Below are 17,253 nucleotides of genomic sequence, written 5' to 3' on the forward strand. Positions count from 1 at the left end.
TCCTCAGTGCTGCAGGCCAACATCACATAGGTGTGATTCTGGTTGATTTTTGCTAAGCTAATAATTTCTTCCATTTTCACTTGTTTTTGGGGGTTTTTTGTTTGTTTTTAAAGCAAAAGCAAGGAAAAGAAAATGCATCGTGTGCATCGCAGATATTAATGTAACTCATTGCTTCATGTTAATGAAACTAAACTGCAGACTGGATTAGTTAATTGGACATGTCTGAACCAAAAAGCAACTGACTTAATCTGCCAAATGTTGCCTATTTTACTGCTTTAGTCTTAAAGTTAAATCAAATGCCTAGGATGCAAGGTTCCTATAACTCATAAAATTAAGACTTCTATAGTTGTCTGGAGGGTTAAGATGAAATCTTACATAAACGTATCAAATGCCACAGACAATGACTGCTTCAGGACACACTAGCAGCACAGCATCATGGGCAGATTCAAAGCTGTATCTTTCTGAGAACATTTCTGGTCTGCTGCTACAGTAAAACAAGACAAAATAATGACTTAACATGTTATATAGCTTTACATGCTAGTTCAAAATATTTTCCATTTTTTTCTTTTTTTTAAATGTTTCATGCCACTTAGATTAGCTACTGGAAACAGCTGCAGTGCAGATCATTTCCTCTTGAAATAAGTCATAACTGTTTGCCTAAGATTATAGCAATGTGACTACAATGTATGCAGTACAACTAAAGTGAGGTGACTGGCTGCTAAAAACAGCTTGCCGAAAGGTAATTGTTTAGGAAGCAGATAAATCTAAAAGAATTGATTGTGATCTTCGTGATGGCGGTGAAACGTCGCCAGGTGGCGCTCTGGCCCCGTGTTGGCGCTGTACGCTGTAGACGCCGTAGAAGAAGACTTGGCATTGTAAACACAAAGATATGGCTGACGAGAGGGGTGGAGGCGAGGACAACGTAAACGACAACATGGGAAACCAGCTGCAGCTTTTACCAGGTAACAGTAAAGCGTACAAAGACAGTGTTTGGTGTTTCACCAGGAGAGCTTCCTCCTGCTAACAGCTAACCAGCACATCTTCAACACAGGCCACTGTCAGTGATCATATCATGACTGGTACATTTTTTATTATTACTCCTGTGCTTTTGCTTTCTTTTTCATCGTTGCTTTCTTTTTTCTTTATTTCAAACACTCGGAGGGACCTTTTAAGATTATAAGCTCGGTGGGAAACAAGAGGAGCGATAAGTAGCCTCATTGTGTCTTTTTTAACTTGCTGTGTCGTGATAGACAACGAGGAAGAGGAGGAACAAGATGACATGGAGACTGAAGACCGAGATAATGATGAGACGGAGAAGCCCAAAGTCATCACCTTTGACCCCAGTCTTCCCACATCTCATTCTGTAAGCAGTCAACCACCTTCCTTATTATCAGAACCACCTCTTTGTATGTAGTTGACTTCCATGTGTACCATCCCACTGTTTTTCAAATGTGATTTCAGTACCTGGGCTCGGACATGGAGGAGTTTCACGGCCGGACAGTCCACGATGACGACAGCTGCCAGACCATCCCTGTGCTGCCACACACAGCTGTGATGCTGGTGCCGGGCCAGACACTGCCTCTGCAGCTGTTCAGGCCGCAGGAGGTCAGCATGATGCGGAGCGTCATACTGAGAGACCGCACCTTTGCTGTGCTTGCACACAGGTGTGTAGAGACTGAAATGCATTGCTTCTCTATCCGTAAGCAATCTTCACAGGGTGGACAGGGCTTTGAGATGGAAAGCATTTATTTGGAATGACAAACATGCCACTCCGCTTACCATGAGCAGTGCTCCTCTCCCTGTATAAGCAGTCGTACCATGTCTTCACTGATAATGGAGGAACGTTGAAAAGTGATCAAAACATTTCCCTGATGATGCATTTGAGATCAAATTGGATACATTAAACATGTAGACCAGACTACCTCCTTTAAGTTAAGAAGATTTAGGTATCACCCACACATTTTTTTTCTTAGGTATACATAAAGAGATGCTATTAAGACGTATCAATATAAATGTAGAAGAAGTTTTTTTGGACCATATGAGGGACTAGAAGATGTCAGCCATTGTTATCTTTTTGTTGGGGGGGTACTTAATTGAAATAGTTTATTTGTTTCTGCAGTGATGGAGCTGAGCCGGAGGCAGAATTTGGAACAACCGCAGAAATCTATGCATATCGAGAGGAGCAGGAGTACGGCATTGAAACGGTCAAAGTGAAGGCTGTGGGGAGGCAGAGATTTAAGGTTCATGAGATAAGAACTCAAGCAGATGGGTGAGTTGAAATTACCTCATAAAGCATGAAACCAAAGGTCAGCAACTAAATGCTTGTTGTCACTTCCTGGCTCAAGGGCCTGCCATAAAGGATAGAATTGACACATTCTTCTCATATTTTATTTTTCCTCAAAAAAAAAAAAGGAGGTTGACTTTGGTTTTACATTGGCTGCTAATCTCAAGGTCTGAGGTTCGATCCTTGTCTGCTTCACACACTGAGGAGTCCTTGGACAATCACTGAACCTTTTCTCAGTTCAGCACGACCAATGGAATCATTTCTGAGGCTGAAAGTTACTTAGATGTGTTTTACTTGATGACAATGAAAATAACTAGTTTTTGACCAGCCATCTTGTGACTCTTGACCAGAACGATTCAAACAGCTCACAGCTAGATGGCAGACTAACCATTTGTACAGCCATCTTTAGGATTTCAAGGGAAATCATTATTGAGTAACTATAAATACATCCACCAAATCTTGTTGTAGTGCATCTGTCCCTGCAACGACGGGCATTCTTGTTTTCAAGATGTCAAAAACAAGATTAGTGCCTCCCAGTATTAGGCCTTAGGATCCACTGCCTTTCATGTGAAAGATTTTCCTCTGTTTCAACACACTTGACTCAAAGTTATAGGTCATAAACATGTTTGTACACTACTTGATGTCCAATCGATCGAAATAATCTCAAAAAAACGTACTCACTTTAGCTTTTTTCCCTCACCTTGATGGAAAACGCCATGAGGTTATGGACAGATGGTTGGAGAAATTCATAAGAAGCTGTGATGTGGTTCTTCAGGTGTTCAAAAAATATTCTACAAAACGTGCCTTCGATATGTCATCTAATGCAATGTTATCGTGTTGTTACATTCAGACTATATCATACATATCATATTCGTATATTATGATAGTCAATATAATGGAATATTGCTTTATTATCAATGTTTATAATAAAGAATGGGTCAAGAGCCACAAAAGGGAATTATATTGTCACAGATGGCTCACACTCATCCTCCTGTCCTCACTTTTATGCACACAAATCACAGTTGGCACAACTGCATGAAAAATCTTTGGGGTGTCGCTTTGAAAGTTGAGATCATATGGAATATGTGACGGAGTTATCTCCTTTGTTTCATAAAGAATGGTCCAGCTTATGCTAAAGGAACCAAAGAAGGGAAGCATTAGAGCTTTTTTCCTTAGAACTAATATAATACAAACTGCTATTATCACAGCTGCTCACTCTGAGTCTCAAGACCAGGATTTTATATGTATGTTAAACTGTGCTGCGGCTGTCCTTGCCTCAAGCTCTTGTTAAGTAGATCTCAACTAGACTTTTCCTGATTAAATGAGCGGTAGTTCAAGGATAAACTAAATACGGTCGTATGCGGAAGGGCTGCTTACGCACAGTTGCAGTCCAGCTATAGATCATGTTTACTTACCTCCTCTCCTCAGGAAATTCATGAGATGTTCTATTTATAAAGCTGGTGCTTTATTAGGACACATTTCTATCTTTCTCTAGTTGTTCTTATGTAACCCACAAATTGGTCTTGATAATCCTGTTGACCTCCTAATATGACTGCATTTATGCAGTCGTTAAAAGGAAGCTGCCATTTCTGTTGTATGGTATATGCTATCTGTTAAGATATGCTTATATTTTAGTGCACTTCCTCTGAGCCTGAGGTTACTAAACATGCTATAAAAAAAATAAAAAAAACTTTTGCAAATCTACTGCTGCAGTCTTTGCGTCAGCCACTGATTAAACACTGCACATTGTCTTCAGGCACAGTAGGACTTTGTGCTATTTCCTGTGAATGTCTACAGTCCCATTTGAACTTTTTTTTTTTTTTTTTTATCATTGCTCATCACTGGCTTCATTTGTATTTCTGAGCTTTAGAAAAAAAACGATCATCTCACATTTACTAAAATACTGTCATATACTTTATAACATTCAGCCGGCACACCACTTGTTGGATGTTTTTTTCTCATCGTTCACCCTTTGTTCTTCTCAGCATCAGACAAGCCAAAGTGCAGATCCTTCCAGAACGAATCCTTCCAGACCCCCTCTCTGCCGTGCAGCTGACGCCCCTGTCAAGGCTCCACATGCACCCCTCCTCCAAACCTCTGACTCAGAGCTGCAAACAGGCTCAGTGCTGGTGGAATACCTATCAGCAGGTCAGACACTCCTGCATGTAAACTTAGAATTAGAATTGGGAAAAAAAGCGACATTACTTGGTAGAAGAAAATCAAAGCTGCTTTGCACGTGAGACTAGAATTCCCCTGGGTTTTAGTGTCCAACCCTTTTGTCTTCTTTTGTTCTGAGGCTGTCTTTTGTGGTTTGGATAAGGGTCTTTAGTTGCAATTACCAGCAAGTGGTCATGCACTGTATACAGTATTAGACAATAGTGCGTTTGCAGGTTCTCGTAAACATGGATCAAAGTCATTGTTGTCACTGTGTGAAGTTGTGTTCAGGGGAAGTTGTTACATATTGATTTAACATCCACATGTGCACATATATATTTTCAGTTCCAAATTTTAGATGGATGGGAAAAGAAACTGTAGATTTTGTGATGCTTCAGGAATAAGCACTCATATCAAATACATTTAATTCACCCATGATGCATCCGTCCTTTTTCACAGAGGAAGTTTCACTGTGCCAGTCTGACGCCATGGCCACCGTGGGTGTATGCACTCTATGACTCTGTGAGTACCGCAGTCCATGTGCACAGCGTAGAATTTCCTGCACATATAAACATCAGATACAAGTGAATGTAAACAAAGATTTCTCTGCTTCCTGTGGTTCACCTCACAGGAGTCGCTCATGAACAGAGTAAAGAAACAGCTCCACGAATGGGATGAAAATTTGAAGGATGATTCTCTTCCTACAAACGCCGTAGGTCAGCCTCTGTTCGGTTTATTACAGAGGGGGTTGCAGACGCATGTACGCATGCATGTTTGTCTTTTGTTGGTGTTATTTGCACTGTGATGATTTCATCCCTCTCCTTCCCTTCTCCCTGGTTTCCGTCAGACTTCTCGTACAGGGTGGCGGCTTGTCTGCCCATAGATGATGCTCTGAGGCTCCAGCTGCTGAAGATCGGCAGTGCCATCCAGAGACTTCGCTGTGAGCTGGACATCATGGATCGGGTATGAAAAGGTCACAGCTCGCCTCGCTGTCGTGACCTGCCCTGCCCTACCTCTCCTCTGTTCATGCAGTAGCAGACATAATTCCCCTCATGTTGTGATGAGATCCAGTTCTCTTTCGTGCGCTGCTCTGTGGAGTGTGTCTGTTTTTCACTCTGATGTTCTTTGGTATATTTAACCAAGCCTGACATCAGTTGACAGATGTGTTGTTGCTGCAGTATTTCAGCTTAGAGTTGGCCTTCATGATTGAAATCAGTAAGTATAAGCAAAGACTGTTTGATTTTATAGGTGGTGACTGTTAATTTTAACTTCAGCTGTTTGGTTGGGGTTGTTCTGATCCCAGGGAGTGTTTGGATCCAGGCAGTGTTGAAGGGGCTCTTTTTGTTTTTTTTATTGTACCTTTCCTACCTCTCAGCTAACATCCATATTTTAATATAAACAGAAGCAGTCTGGGCTCTGTCATTCCCGGTTTAAGTGTTTGTAAGGGAGATCATAAGCCGTTTTTTTTATTTTTTTTTTTTAGCCGTGCTGATGGCTCCCTTCCTTGGAAGGGAACGTCTGCTGGTTAGTGGTTCCACCACTTTCACACAAACATTAGTGTTCTCAATAGGATGATTTGTAGGGATTTTGCAATCGTCTGGATTTTTTTTCCCTGCACAATTATCAGGTTAAAATTCTATGGAAACCGCATTCCTTAGGCACTCTAAAACTTTGATTTTACAGATGGGGAAAAGGTCACTGCACAATAATACAAATTTGCTCCGAATGATTACTTTTATTTCATGATAGAACATTTTTATGTTGACAGTCGTATTTTCTAGGAAGACAGATATGGAGATTTTTACAGTAATGAGATTAAACCATCATGAGGGGCAGGCACGTGCACAGATAGACCCCTAGTGGTGCTCAAGCACCTGCCCTTTTGCCCTGGATGAGAAAAGTGCCCTTTCTGCTGGTGCCCAATTTTTTATAAATATAATAAAATAAAAATGACTTTTTCTGTCATCAATTCCCCCCAACTCTGTTTCGATATCTGACGGTGCATTTATTTGAGTTCTTGTGAGAATTTCGCCCCGACATGCACCGCGGCGCCCACAAGCCTCCCATGCGCACCTCCCTCCTCCTCCTTCACTTACTGCCTACTGTGCGTGCAGTGCTGAGCGTCAGGCTAAACGGCTGAAGCCAACTTCTTCTCTGACCCAGAGCATCAGACAGACAGGTAATGACAGTGCAATACCCCGACGTTGTTTGGTGATAAATTAACAACAACAATTAGCGCCGCTGAAAACATTACGTCGCAACTGGTCCGACGTTTGATAAAAAACAAACAAAAAACCCCTCATGAAATCCATGATTTAAAAGCCTTGCCCAGTTGTTTAATGACGTTTGTCATGTTTAATGAAGAGAGAGGGGAGAGAGGCAGGCAGACATTAATTATTTTAATTATTGAAAAGAAAGGTAGGTCTTAAGTTGAGCTGCATGACAGTCTGGTGAGGTAATGTGGAAGGCTATAGGCTATTATTAGTGTAATGCTGCTTATGCTTCAACTGTCAGAAAACAGTAAAAACATGGGTGCGTACTGTGTTGTCAGCTTTAGAGAGATATGTAATGTCTTGATTATTATGCACAACATTGATTTATGTCATTTAAAAAAAAATTGCAGCATAATGCCAAGAAAAGAGAGACTACAAAAACAGAAGGACAGGGAAAAGCAGCAAGCAGCTCAGGGTAGCAGCTCTCTTTTATCTTGGATCAGGCCATCAACTATTAAAACAAATGAGGGAGAATCAGAAACCCTACCTGGTCCAGATGAGCCCACCACAGATGAGGAAGGACAGACAGAGTGTAGGACTGAGTTATGTTCAGGGGCAGCAACAGAAACAGTTTTGCCTGAGGAGATGAGTGAAGAAGAGGGTGAAGTGACCGTAGCTCCCTTTACATCACAACAAGGGCATATGGAGGAAAGAGCTGTTGATGAAAGTGAGAATGCAATTTCAAAAATAGCCACCATGCCATATCCTACAGATCCGTCCCATGTTGAAGCATTTCACATCAGGTGCAATGAGAGTTACATTGATATGTGCTGCAGTGTAGGGCCCTGTCAACCAGAAATGTTTTTTCCCAAAAATGCTGAGGGGCGGTCATTCCAAAAAGCATTGGTTTTCTGGAAATGTGTGGCTGGAGTATTCCCAAGTGCTGATTCAATGCATTGTTTCAGTGGTTGGCTTTTTCTACCTGAAGATGGATATAAAAGCAGAAAGGAAGTGAGAAATGGGATCAGAAAATGGAATACTGCTCTTGAAAAAATTAAGCAGCACTCTGTCACAGAGGTCCACATGACAAGCATGGTGAGGACCCATTACAAACAAAAGGCACTCCAGACTTCATTTGAAGTATCAGATGTAAAGGGAGTGGAAGCCAGAGAGCGAGAGAGGCAAACAAACAGAGAATTACTGACCAGAGGTCCGTTTCATGAAGCAGGTTTAGTGAAAACTCTGAGTAGGTTAACCCTGAAATGAGGGAAACCCTGAGTTTTCCGTTTCACAAAGGGAGGTAACTCAACCCTGAGAAAGAGGGGTAACTCTTGCCTGTTTCTCAAAGAGAGGTAACTTAACCTCACGGTCAGTTACCGGAGTAACAGACTCTCTGAACCTAACCTGGTCGGGAGCAGGTTTTATTCAAGAAACCTTGAGTTTCTTTCTGTCTCCGCCCTCTTTCAGCCACACACGACATTTGATTTCCTCATTCATTCAGTCAGCAGAGCGAGTTCTTCTACTTCTATAAGTCCATTAGGCACAGTAGGAGGCAACTTTTTTCACCAACATGTCCTTTTGACAACGATCCCGTGGATGAAGGTGCAGCATTATTGCGCAGAGAAACAAATATTCGTCAGAGATGTTTATCAGACCGCATAGATTTTTGCATTTACAGACAATTATCTTTTTGAGCGGCACCATCAGAATTTTGTTGGGACAAAAGAAAAAAAAGACATAAAAGACAAATAAATATTTGTATGAATAGGCTTAAAAAAGACATATATAGGCCTATTATATTTTATAAAGGCACTCGTGTCTTGGGGGTGGATTCCCTCCGCCACTGCCCTGCCGTTAGAGGTGGCGGTGCTGGGCACCACCCGTTTTACGGGCATCTGCCTTCTTTCTGTTGGCTCAGTAGAAGTCTGTGTTAGTTTAAATAGGCTTAAGTATTTAACAGAACATGATATAGATGATGACTCTAAATTGTCCTTAGGAGTGAGTGTGAGTGTGCATGGTTGTTTGTCTCGTTTGTCTCTATGTGGCCCTGTGATGGACTGGCGGCCTGTCCAGGGTGTACCCCGCCTCTTGCCCATTGACCGCTGGGATAGGCTCCAGCCCCCCCGCGACCCGACTGACGGATTCAGCGGTGTATAGATAATGGATGGATGGATGGATGGTATAGATGAGAAGACATAGTTTATGTGTGTGAAAACAGCATTATGTTGGGAATAAAATAACTGCACAGTCAAATAGCCACTTAATATTTATTTTACAGTGTAAAACATGATCAAAATGAGGTACCTCCATGCCGAGGTCTCACCTGTTTGAACAAAGTTTTTATATTTCATCTTAAACTGCTGCCAAGAGCGCTTCTCCCCTGCGAGATTGCACCTAAATGAAATAAATGAATGGGCTACCATTCAAGCAGTTTCCCTGTAATATTATTGTGATTGCAAAGGACTACATTTAAGCTTACACTATTATTCATTTATTTATTCAATTTGATAATTTGAGTTAGTATTGGTTGCGTTAACAAAAATAAATATATACGTTGAAAATATCCGACTGTGTTATTTATTTATTTATTTATCATTATTTTAATTTCATGTATAATTTTGGCGATGGGTGCCCTTTTTTTTGCTTGAGCACCTGCCCCCCAAAATGTCTGTGCACGTGCCTGATGAGGGGTAACACTGACTGCTCAGTAAGTCGAAAAGACGTAGAAAAGTGTTTCTCTTTTTCAGCAGCCTCCATCCACTGTGGATATGTTTTATACACCCTCTGCAGGCTTGGCTCACAGATATGAATTGCTATAACAATATGTCATGTTGTTGTAAGAAACTGACTGCGAGGGCTGAAGAGATATACTTAACTTTATTTTCTTTCCAATTTTGCACAAATGACAAATACTGCCCACGCACTGTGACCATTAGCTTTCACAGGCAAGTCTGAGTACAAAAGGGATCAGTGTCCCAATGACGGAATGCCAACCGGTTTAGATTCTCAAGTTTGAAGGAGGCGATTCTTTCTTTAAAGTGTCACTCGTCTGTACTTCAGCACATGAAGACATGTTCCTTTTACGTATACAAGACAAGATAATGGTCACATCCTGACGGCGAGCACAGCTCTACTGTTGTATTTATCAAAGAAAAAAGGTGGTGCAGAAAAAAAGAAGAAATGGCAGGAATGGCCTCTGTGCTGCCTGTCGGTACGAACAGCATCTGGTTTTGTCTTTGAAGGGTCTCTATCCCATCTTAATACAGATTATGTACACATTTGTGCCTAAGTAAATATTGCGACATGGTCAAATACACCGCAGACATGGTCAATACGTGATTGTGCTCACCACCGCATCACCCCTATTAGATTATTAACGTCATAGAAATGAAAAAGACGTAAGAACAACGCACATTTAAACAATAGTTTGAGGACTAAGAAGGGATAAGTGTGAAGGTATCGCATTAAAAGCGTGAAAGAAACCATAAAGAACAGAAATTAGAGGTGTCTTTGGGTGAGGAAGGCCAGTGTCATGCTAACCCTTTCACAGACATTAAGCTGTAAAGTCGTTTTGACTAAAGCGGAGTTCTACTGTTCCATAAACGGAAGCTGAAGGTGGATATGCGCTGTGCTTTTTAAATTCGTCGACCCATTATCACCTTTTTCCCCTTTGTCTGAATCAGGATGATAATCCCCTTTAATGGACTCTCACTGTTTATACCGTCGCAGCCACAACTCGCATCATCGCTTGAGTGGCTCTGGTGGAAGCATAAGATCGGAGGATAATTGTAGCGTCTTCAATGAGCCTCAACGCCTAAGAGTATTTGTCATATATCCCGTTAACCCTTTGCTGTGTGTCCTCCTCAGTGTACATCGCTGTGCTGTAAGCAGTGCCAGGACACAGAAATCACGACAAAAAACGAGATCTTCAGGTGAGTGTTTTTCATTTATTTCTTCTCATTGTGACGTCTTGTTGGTTTCACATGTATGTCGTATGTTTTTCAGCCCGATGTTTGAAGCGATTGGTGACTGATGTGACCACAATGCAGCACGGAGAAAATCTTAGAAATCTTTTACTCACTGTGCAGCGTGGGCTTTAATGGCAGTAACAGTGCCACTGTTACACAGACAGCCACAAACGCATGCCTGAAAAAAGTGAACAAACTTTGAATGTACTTCGCTTTCAGTGGAGTAAGATTATATATCGCACAGCATTACTTTCTTCACTGTAATCATTGTCATTATAAACACATGAAAGCCGAGGCCAGCTCGACTCTCTCTCTGTCTTGAAGTTGCGTAAATTCAGGGACTGCATCACGAGTATAGGCGGACCCGCTGTGCACCTCCACACCAACAGCCTGAGAACACAAACGCTCACAGTTATATAATTTAATTTTCTCACTCTCTGTGATTTGTTATGATTAATCTCTTAGTTCAAAAGTGACACGCACAACCCTGAAGACCAATGAAACTGTCTGTGCCGTTGACTGAATGTTTGTGAAAAAAAAGTGGTCCTGTCATCCAAATTGTCTGCGCGAGTGAGCGATAATGTCTTCAAGATGATTTCTGAGAAAGACGTTCGGAAATGAGCATCTTGTTAAGCTCACCTCGTCTGACTGATGATGTGCTGCGGGCTTAATGCAGAACACACACTGTGAGGGGCCCAGGAACAATTCAAGTGTGTTGCACAATGTGTGAATGATGAGTTGAGGGAGACTTCTAGTGGTTTAAACTTGAATATACAACCTTTTTTTGACCAGTCAAGTTTGTAATATGTCTTTGTTCGCACATAACAGTCACAAGGCAGAATTAGCATTGCATGCAAGTCCACGATTCACCCTCTTTTAGCTCTGGTCCGGGTCTCTGCAGAATGATGACACTGACAAGATTAAACAACATAGCTAATGTGTCATTTGAAAAAGATTGAAATGCTTCATAGAGTTGAATACGGAAATGAAATGAAATGGAAAAAGTACATCATTCACCTGAAAGGGAAATTATGTTGTTGCATTTCTTCTTTTTTTTTCTCTCTCTTAACAGTCCTTCTAAGCTTTCATTGTGTATTGTTTTTCATTACTTCAAAAGTGTGTACACTCCATGCTGATTTCAGATATAATCTACATCTTATTCTGAAACTGTAAGTCCTTTTAACATTACTTGCCGTTCTACAAAATGTTGCCAAGTCATTGTTGGATCAGAAACTTCAGAATTTCCATTTCCATTTAGGCTTCTTCATGCAGTCTCCTCTTCAAAGGATCAGGCCAGTGTTTTGTGTTTAGCTGAAGTCAGAATCACCGCTGATGGCCTCTTCTTTCTCCGCAGCTTGTCTCTGTACGGCCCCATGGCTGCATACGTGAACCCTCATGGTTATGTCCACGAAACGCTGACCGTCTACAAAGCCAACAACCTCAATTTGGTCGGCAGGCCGTCCACACTGCACAGCTGGTTTCCAGGGTAACTCCTACTCTCATTGCATTTTATTTGACTCTCTTCCATCCATGCAGTAACACAGCACTGCTCTTTTGTCCACTGTACCCATGAAATTGTCTTTTAAATTGGAGACGCACAGTGTCATCAGCACCCTTTGGGCTTTAGTAAAATTTTTGATCTAGTGGCTGAAATTAAAAAACTCTGACTGTGTGGTGTGATATTTATCAGAGAGGCATTTGTTTCTCTTGTATTAGTGGCAGGAGGAGGGCCATTGTGTTTCTCTAACCTAAAACATCTTATTATTGTAAGATCGTTATGAATTTGTATCACTGATACATTACTCGGTTTCCGATTGGTCTTTTCCCGAGATTTAGAGTTTCATTTCAACAGCAGTTAAACTGAGCTGTGAGTGCTGTCAGACTAACTTTTTTTCAGACCTGTTGAGTCACTCTCTGGATTATGATGATTTAACTCCGCTGCAGATCAAACCAATCGCGCTCAGACTCTTAGCAGCAACCGGACCAGTTATACATGAGAGAGAGGTTTGTGAGAGAAACGTGATCGGATCTGAGTCAGACTCATCTTCGAGCTGTATTCACTAATGATTGCAGCAGAATTGTGTGCTTTGCATATCAACGCAATGATGATGAAAATCAGCAGCTGCTCAACTTTCAAGCCACTAATCCATTTTGGGATGCTGGTGCCTGTTTTAACTGAGCTGTAGCAGGCCCATCTTATTTATCAATCCAAGCTGCTCCACACAGGAGCAAGTCCTAAAGTTTGGAGGGTGGCTTTTCAATTTAATACACTGTACATAGATGTGTTTTGTCCTTAACCCTCATCCTACCAACATATGTAACATGCAGACAATACAACTGACTCTCAAAGAAAAAAACGTTTGCTTAATAATTAGTTATGTAAATACAGCAGATGTAGTTATTTTATTGAAACTACAGGTGGTTTGCTCATCATGTTACAATGAAAATACACCCTTTTCTCTTTGGAGCTCACAAAGCTGTGTCCTGACAGAGTGCTTCCTCCTCCTCCCCCTTCTCCATTCATTTATGATACTTTAAATTAGGACATTAGGACGCGAGCAAACAGTTCCAGATATTAAAACTATGTGGGCTGCATTAGTTCATTTGGACTAGAGTCTCCAAGGAAACTAATGCATTGGCACTTAGTGACACAGAATAAGATAAGAAGCAAGCTGATTAATAGAGTCGTGTAAATGTAGGATGTTAAAGCATCTGTGAGATATGAATGCTGTTGCCTCAGAGGTCTGTGGGTAACTCGGTCTGTGCGGTTATAGAAAGCTTCAGCTTGAAGTACAACTTTAACTTAGATAGCATATTTTTGCTTAGTGTTATTTCAGATGATTATTTGCACAAAACAAAAGGTTTTTCATCTGCTAAAGGGGGAAACTCGCCCTGTGCTCAAACATATTAAGTTTTGATGTGCACAAATGTACGATATATCATTGTTTCATCTCTGCCTGTGAACGAGCCAATCATTGTCAAATATGCAACTTAAGCAAGTGTGGTGTGGAAAAATTTCACACTTTGAGACTGGACTTTGTTTTGGAGTAGGAAACATCTTCAGTGATGTTTTTAATTCATTATGGATTGTAAACAGGGAAGAGAAAATGCACAGAATTTAATGAGAAAAGATTGAAACAAAAATCTACTCCAATAAAGTCTAGCATAAAATTAGAATATATTTCAAATTTCCTACATGTGGAAAAATGTCATCCTCCTGGAACCAGCACCCACCGATGAAACTGATACACGTAAAGTTGATAGTTCAGCAACTTCATATTAAAAAAAAAAAAAGGTCACTATTTTCTCAACCGTGTTGCTCCATGTTTGACTCCGTCAGGAAATATGTCAGACCTGTTGGATAGCTCACTGCTGGGCATCACTTTTGCAAAGATGTAAACCATGCTTAGTGTGTGTTCTTCTCCCTTTTATTGTCACTTCAGAGAGGAAAAGTATATCAGCTGATAGTCTTTTTATTAACTTATTGGTAATGCACATTTTTACTGTGGTGTGGTTCAAATATGCTAGATTTATCTGCTCTCTTGTTTTTTTAAAAATATGTTATCGTGTTCTTGCTTTTTGCCACGCTTAAATAATCTTAAAGTAGAGGGGGGGTTTTTTGCCTATAAAGGCAAGGTCAGACAAAGGTGACTTCTTGTCATTATGATCCTAATGAGAAAGGTCTTCAAGAAAATGTGCTCCTCTCTTTGCTCTCAGGTATGCCTGGACCATTGCTCAGTGCCGAACCTGCGGCTCTCACATGGGTTGGAAGTTCACAGCCACCAAGAAAGACTTGTCTCCGCCTCGTTTTTGGGGTCTGACGCGTTCAGCCATGCTTCCCCGCATCCCAGAGGGGAAAGGCGAGGAGGGCAGAGAGGGCTCTCGCCTCTTCTGCCTGTGATGTCAGGCCATGCATTTGCCTCGTTCAAAAAAAACAAAAAAAACGCCCTGCAAACCTCCCCATGTCTGGATTTCCAGTCAGTGTCTGGCTGCAAATACTTAGTTACTTACTTGTAATCAATGCATCACAGCACCTGTCACCTCCGGCAGCAAATCCATCACATTAGTGGAAAGGTCATTGAGCCTTAAGATGGCAATCCTGAGAGCAGATTTGAAGAGAATGGAATCTAATGATAGCTTTAAAAGGTTCTTAAAGCATGGAGTAGAGACATGATGAGAGCAAATGAGAATGAAAAGGACACGTTGGACAAACTGTGATCGTGTTTAAGGTCCCAGCATGCAGCTCCCTGATCTGCACCCCTGTCCAGCTGTTTTATCAAGCTATAGCTGCAGGTTCACAAAGATGTTGTGCTTAATGCACAATGCCTCATACCGTCAACTCCTGTCCTCTAATGCAGAGTCTGACTGCGTTTAGCTGGCACAGAGGTTTGTGTGTCAGCCACTTTAATCTGTAAACTTGCTGTAAATTCAACTGGCATTCAGACACTTTATGTGTTTTAGACAATATTTTAGCTCCCACAGGCAGATGGAGGAAATTGTCTGGATGGTAGGGCGCCAATGTACAAGTAGAGCTGTAACGATAAGGGGACATTTTGAATCGTGGAATTAAATCTGATGTATTTTTTGTACGCAAGAGAAATGAAAAAATAATTGAACATGCTGATGTGTGGAGAAACTGGGCAGGTAATTATCACAACATTTGTTTTTTTTTTTGTTGTTGTTGTGAGAAACAAAGGTACGGAGTTGATGATAATGACAACGTGATCCGTACCCAGTGGAATCTGTCTTGTTTTGTATTCAACCGAAACTCGGTGTCCCATCTGGTGATATGTTTCGCAGAATAATTATCTCTTGTTGCACAAGTAAAAATTAGATATGTATCAGTGCCTCAGGGCAGGCTTTGTGTTAAAGGTCAAAGCTAATTAAGAGAGAGACAGAAAGAAGAGCATTTATCATGGTGTGTGGCATGTTAAAATGCTGTGTCTGCGCTCCCTCCCAGTATCTTCTCTTAAGTTGGAGTAACTTGTGCAACACAGTCATGAATGACAGATGAGCAACAGCACGTCGATGATAAGATTCAGACTTTTAGGTTTCTCTTGAGTTAGTGCTTTCAGTTTCCAGGATTTAAAAAAAACATTTTTACTGCAGAGAGCTGGCTCGTGTTTGTGTAAATAAGGAAGTTAAAGCATTTGTTGTGCTATTGTTCTGTAGTTTGTTCAGTCTAAACTCATTTTTTCTTGTCCGGAAGGATTGTTAGAAAATCATTTTTTCATCAGTTGACAGAGAAATTTAACACCTCGAGAGACGTGCCTAATGCCACATTACTGATTATGGGACACCTCAAACCAGAGCAACAGCTGGCATCTTTTGTTTGTCAAAAAAAGATATAATGCAACAAATACAAGTTCAATACAACAATCTGCAGTTGTACTGTTCGAAGGTTATTTGCTGGAAGCAAAGACTCACAAAACGTCTACAGACGAGACAAATATGCTGCTGGCATATTTACTAATGATAAACTTTTGCTTTAGAGAGAAACAACTTTCAGCCAAACATGTGTTGCGTGTTATTTATGTGGCTGAAGCAGCTGAAATATCACATAGGACTACAGAGTTGGGCTGACACTTCAGAGTTCATCGAGAAGCAATCTAGTCGCTGATCCTCGTGTTCTTGGGATCCTCCCGCAGAACTCTTAAGCATGTGAGCCTCTTCAGAGGCTTTTAAAATCACATTTCGAAGCCTTATAATTCTCAAGTTTCATATCATATCATCTTGTTAAGGACACATTCTGCCCATAAGAATATCACAGGAAATCCAAACGATAGTGCTTTTAATTATATACTCTGTTATATCCTGACTGAGTGTTTGCCAGGCTGTCAGATTATCGTTCAACTATAAAGCTATAAAATGGATGCTTCAGTGAGGAGATCAGTTGCCTGGTTCCAGAGAAAGCCTTTGCTTGTTTTTCCATGTCATTTAGTGTACCACTGAGTAAAATAAACATGCAGGTTGCAAACATGGACTCTTGTCTGTCTCTTTTTGTTAATGCTTCTTGCCGCTATGTTCAGCATGCTTCCGGCACTTGTTTAAAGAAGGTCCTCCAGAAGCTGAAGTTTGTGTAAAGCCGGAAACATTATTTAAATGATGCCGTGAGCTTCGAATTCAAAAGAGGCAGGTAAAGGATTTCATGTGTCCTTAGATAATCCGTGAATCTTTGGCAGACAAGTCGGCATGCGCTTTGGTTGTGCTTTTGTGTGTCTGCATGTAATGTCATTGTGGTATACCCCACACCCCTACACGTGTCGGGGTGGGGGGTTCATTTGTATGCTTGCATGGTGAGAGTTTAATGAGTCTGCGTGTGTGGGAGTGGAGACCTGCCGACCGCCGTGCTTCGCTGACGTCTTTAATGTGAGAACTCAAGAGAAAAGTATTTCTTATCTCATAATTGCCACTTTAGCTTGTTATCATAAACACTCAACTTTCTTTGTAGCTTCCTCAAAGTGTCGAGTCTTTCTGTTTTTCTCCAGCAGCTTTTTTTACAGGAATACAGAGGAGCAGTCTAGATAAAAGTAGCTATTACTTCTAATTTGTGAATATTTTGTTTTTAGGATATGTTATATACTGTATGTCTGTAAGTGTGTGTGTGTGTGTGTGTGCAGTATTTTGGATAATG

At 41.1% G+C, this 17,253-nt stretch overlaps 1 protein-coding gene across 1 annotated transcript; it reads left to right on the top strand.

Moving 5' to 3' along the window:
- Nucleotides 1-860: 860 nt before the first annotated feature.
- On the top strand, nucleotides 861-16,600 carry crbn (cereblon). Its single transcript, XM_075460942.1, has 11 exons — nucleotides 861-962; nucleotides 1,251-1,363; nucleotides 1,462-1,664; nucleotides 2,120-2,269; nucleotides 4,270-4,432; nucleotides 4,898-4,960; nucleotides 5,070-5,154; nucleotides 5,286-5,401; nucleotides 10,519-10,583; nucleotides 11,974-12,105; nucleotides 14,337-16,600. The coding sequence occupies exons 1-11, from the start codon at nucleotides 890-892 to the stop codon at nucleotides 14,518-14,520; spliced, it is 1,347 nt and encodes a 448-aa protein (XP_075317057.1). The 5' UTR covers nucleotides 861-889; the 3' UTR covers nucleotides 14,521-16,600.
- Nucleotides 16,601-17,253: the final 653 nt, after the last annotated feature.

Source organism: Odontesthes bonariensis, chromosome 3 (genome assembly GCF_027942865.1).
Source record: "Odontesthes bonariensis isolate fOdoBon6 chromosome 3, fOdoBon6.hap1, whole genome shotgun sequence".
Taxonomy (NCBI): Eukaryota; Metazoa; Chordata; class Actinopteri; order Atheriniformes; family Atherinopsidae; genus Odontesthes; species Odontesthes bonariensis.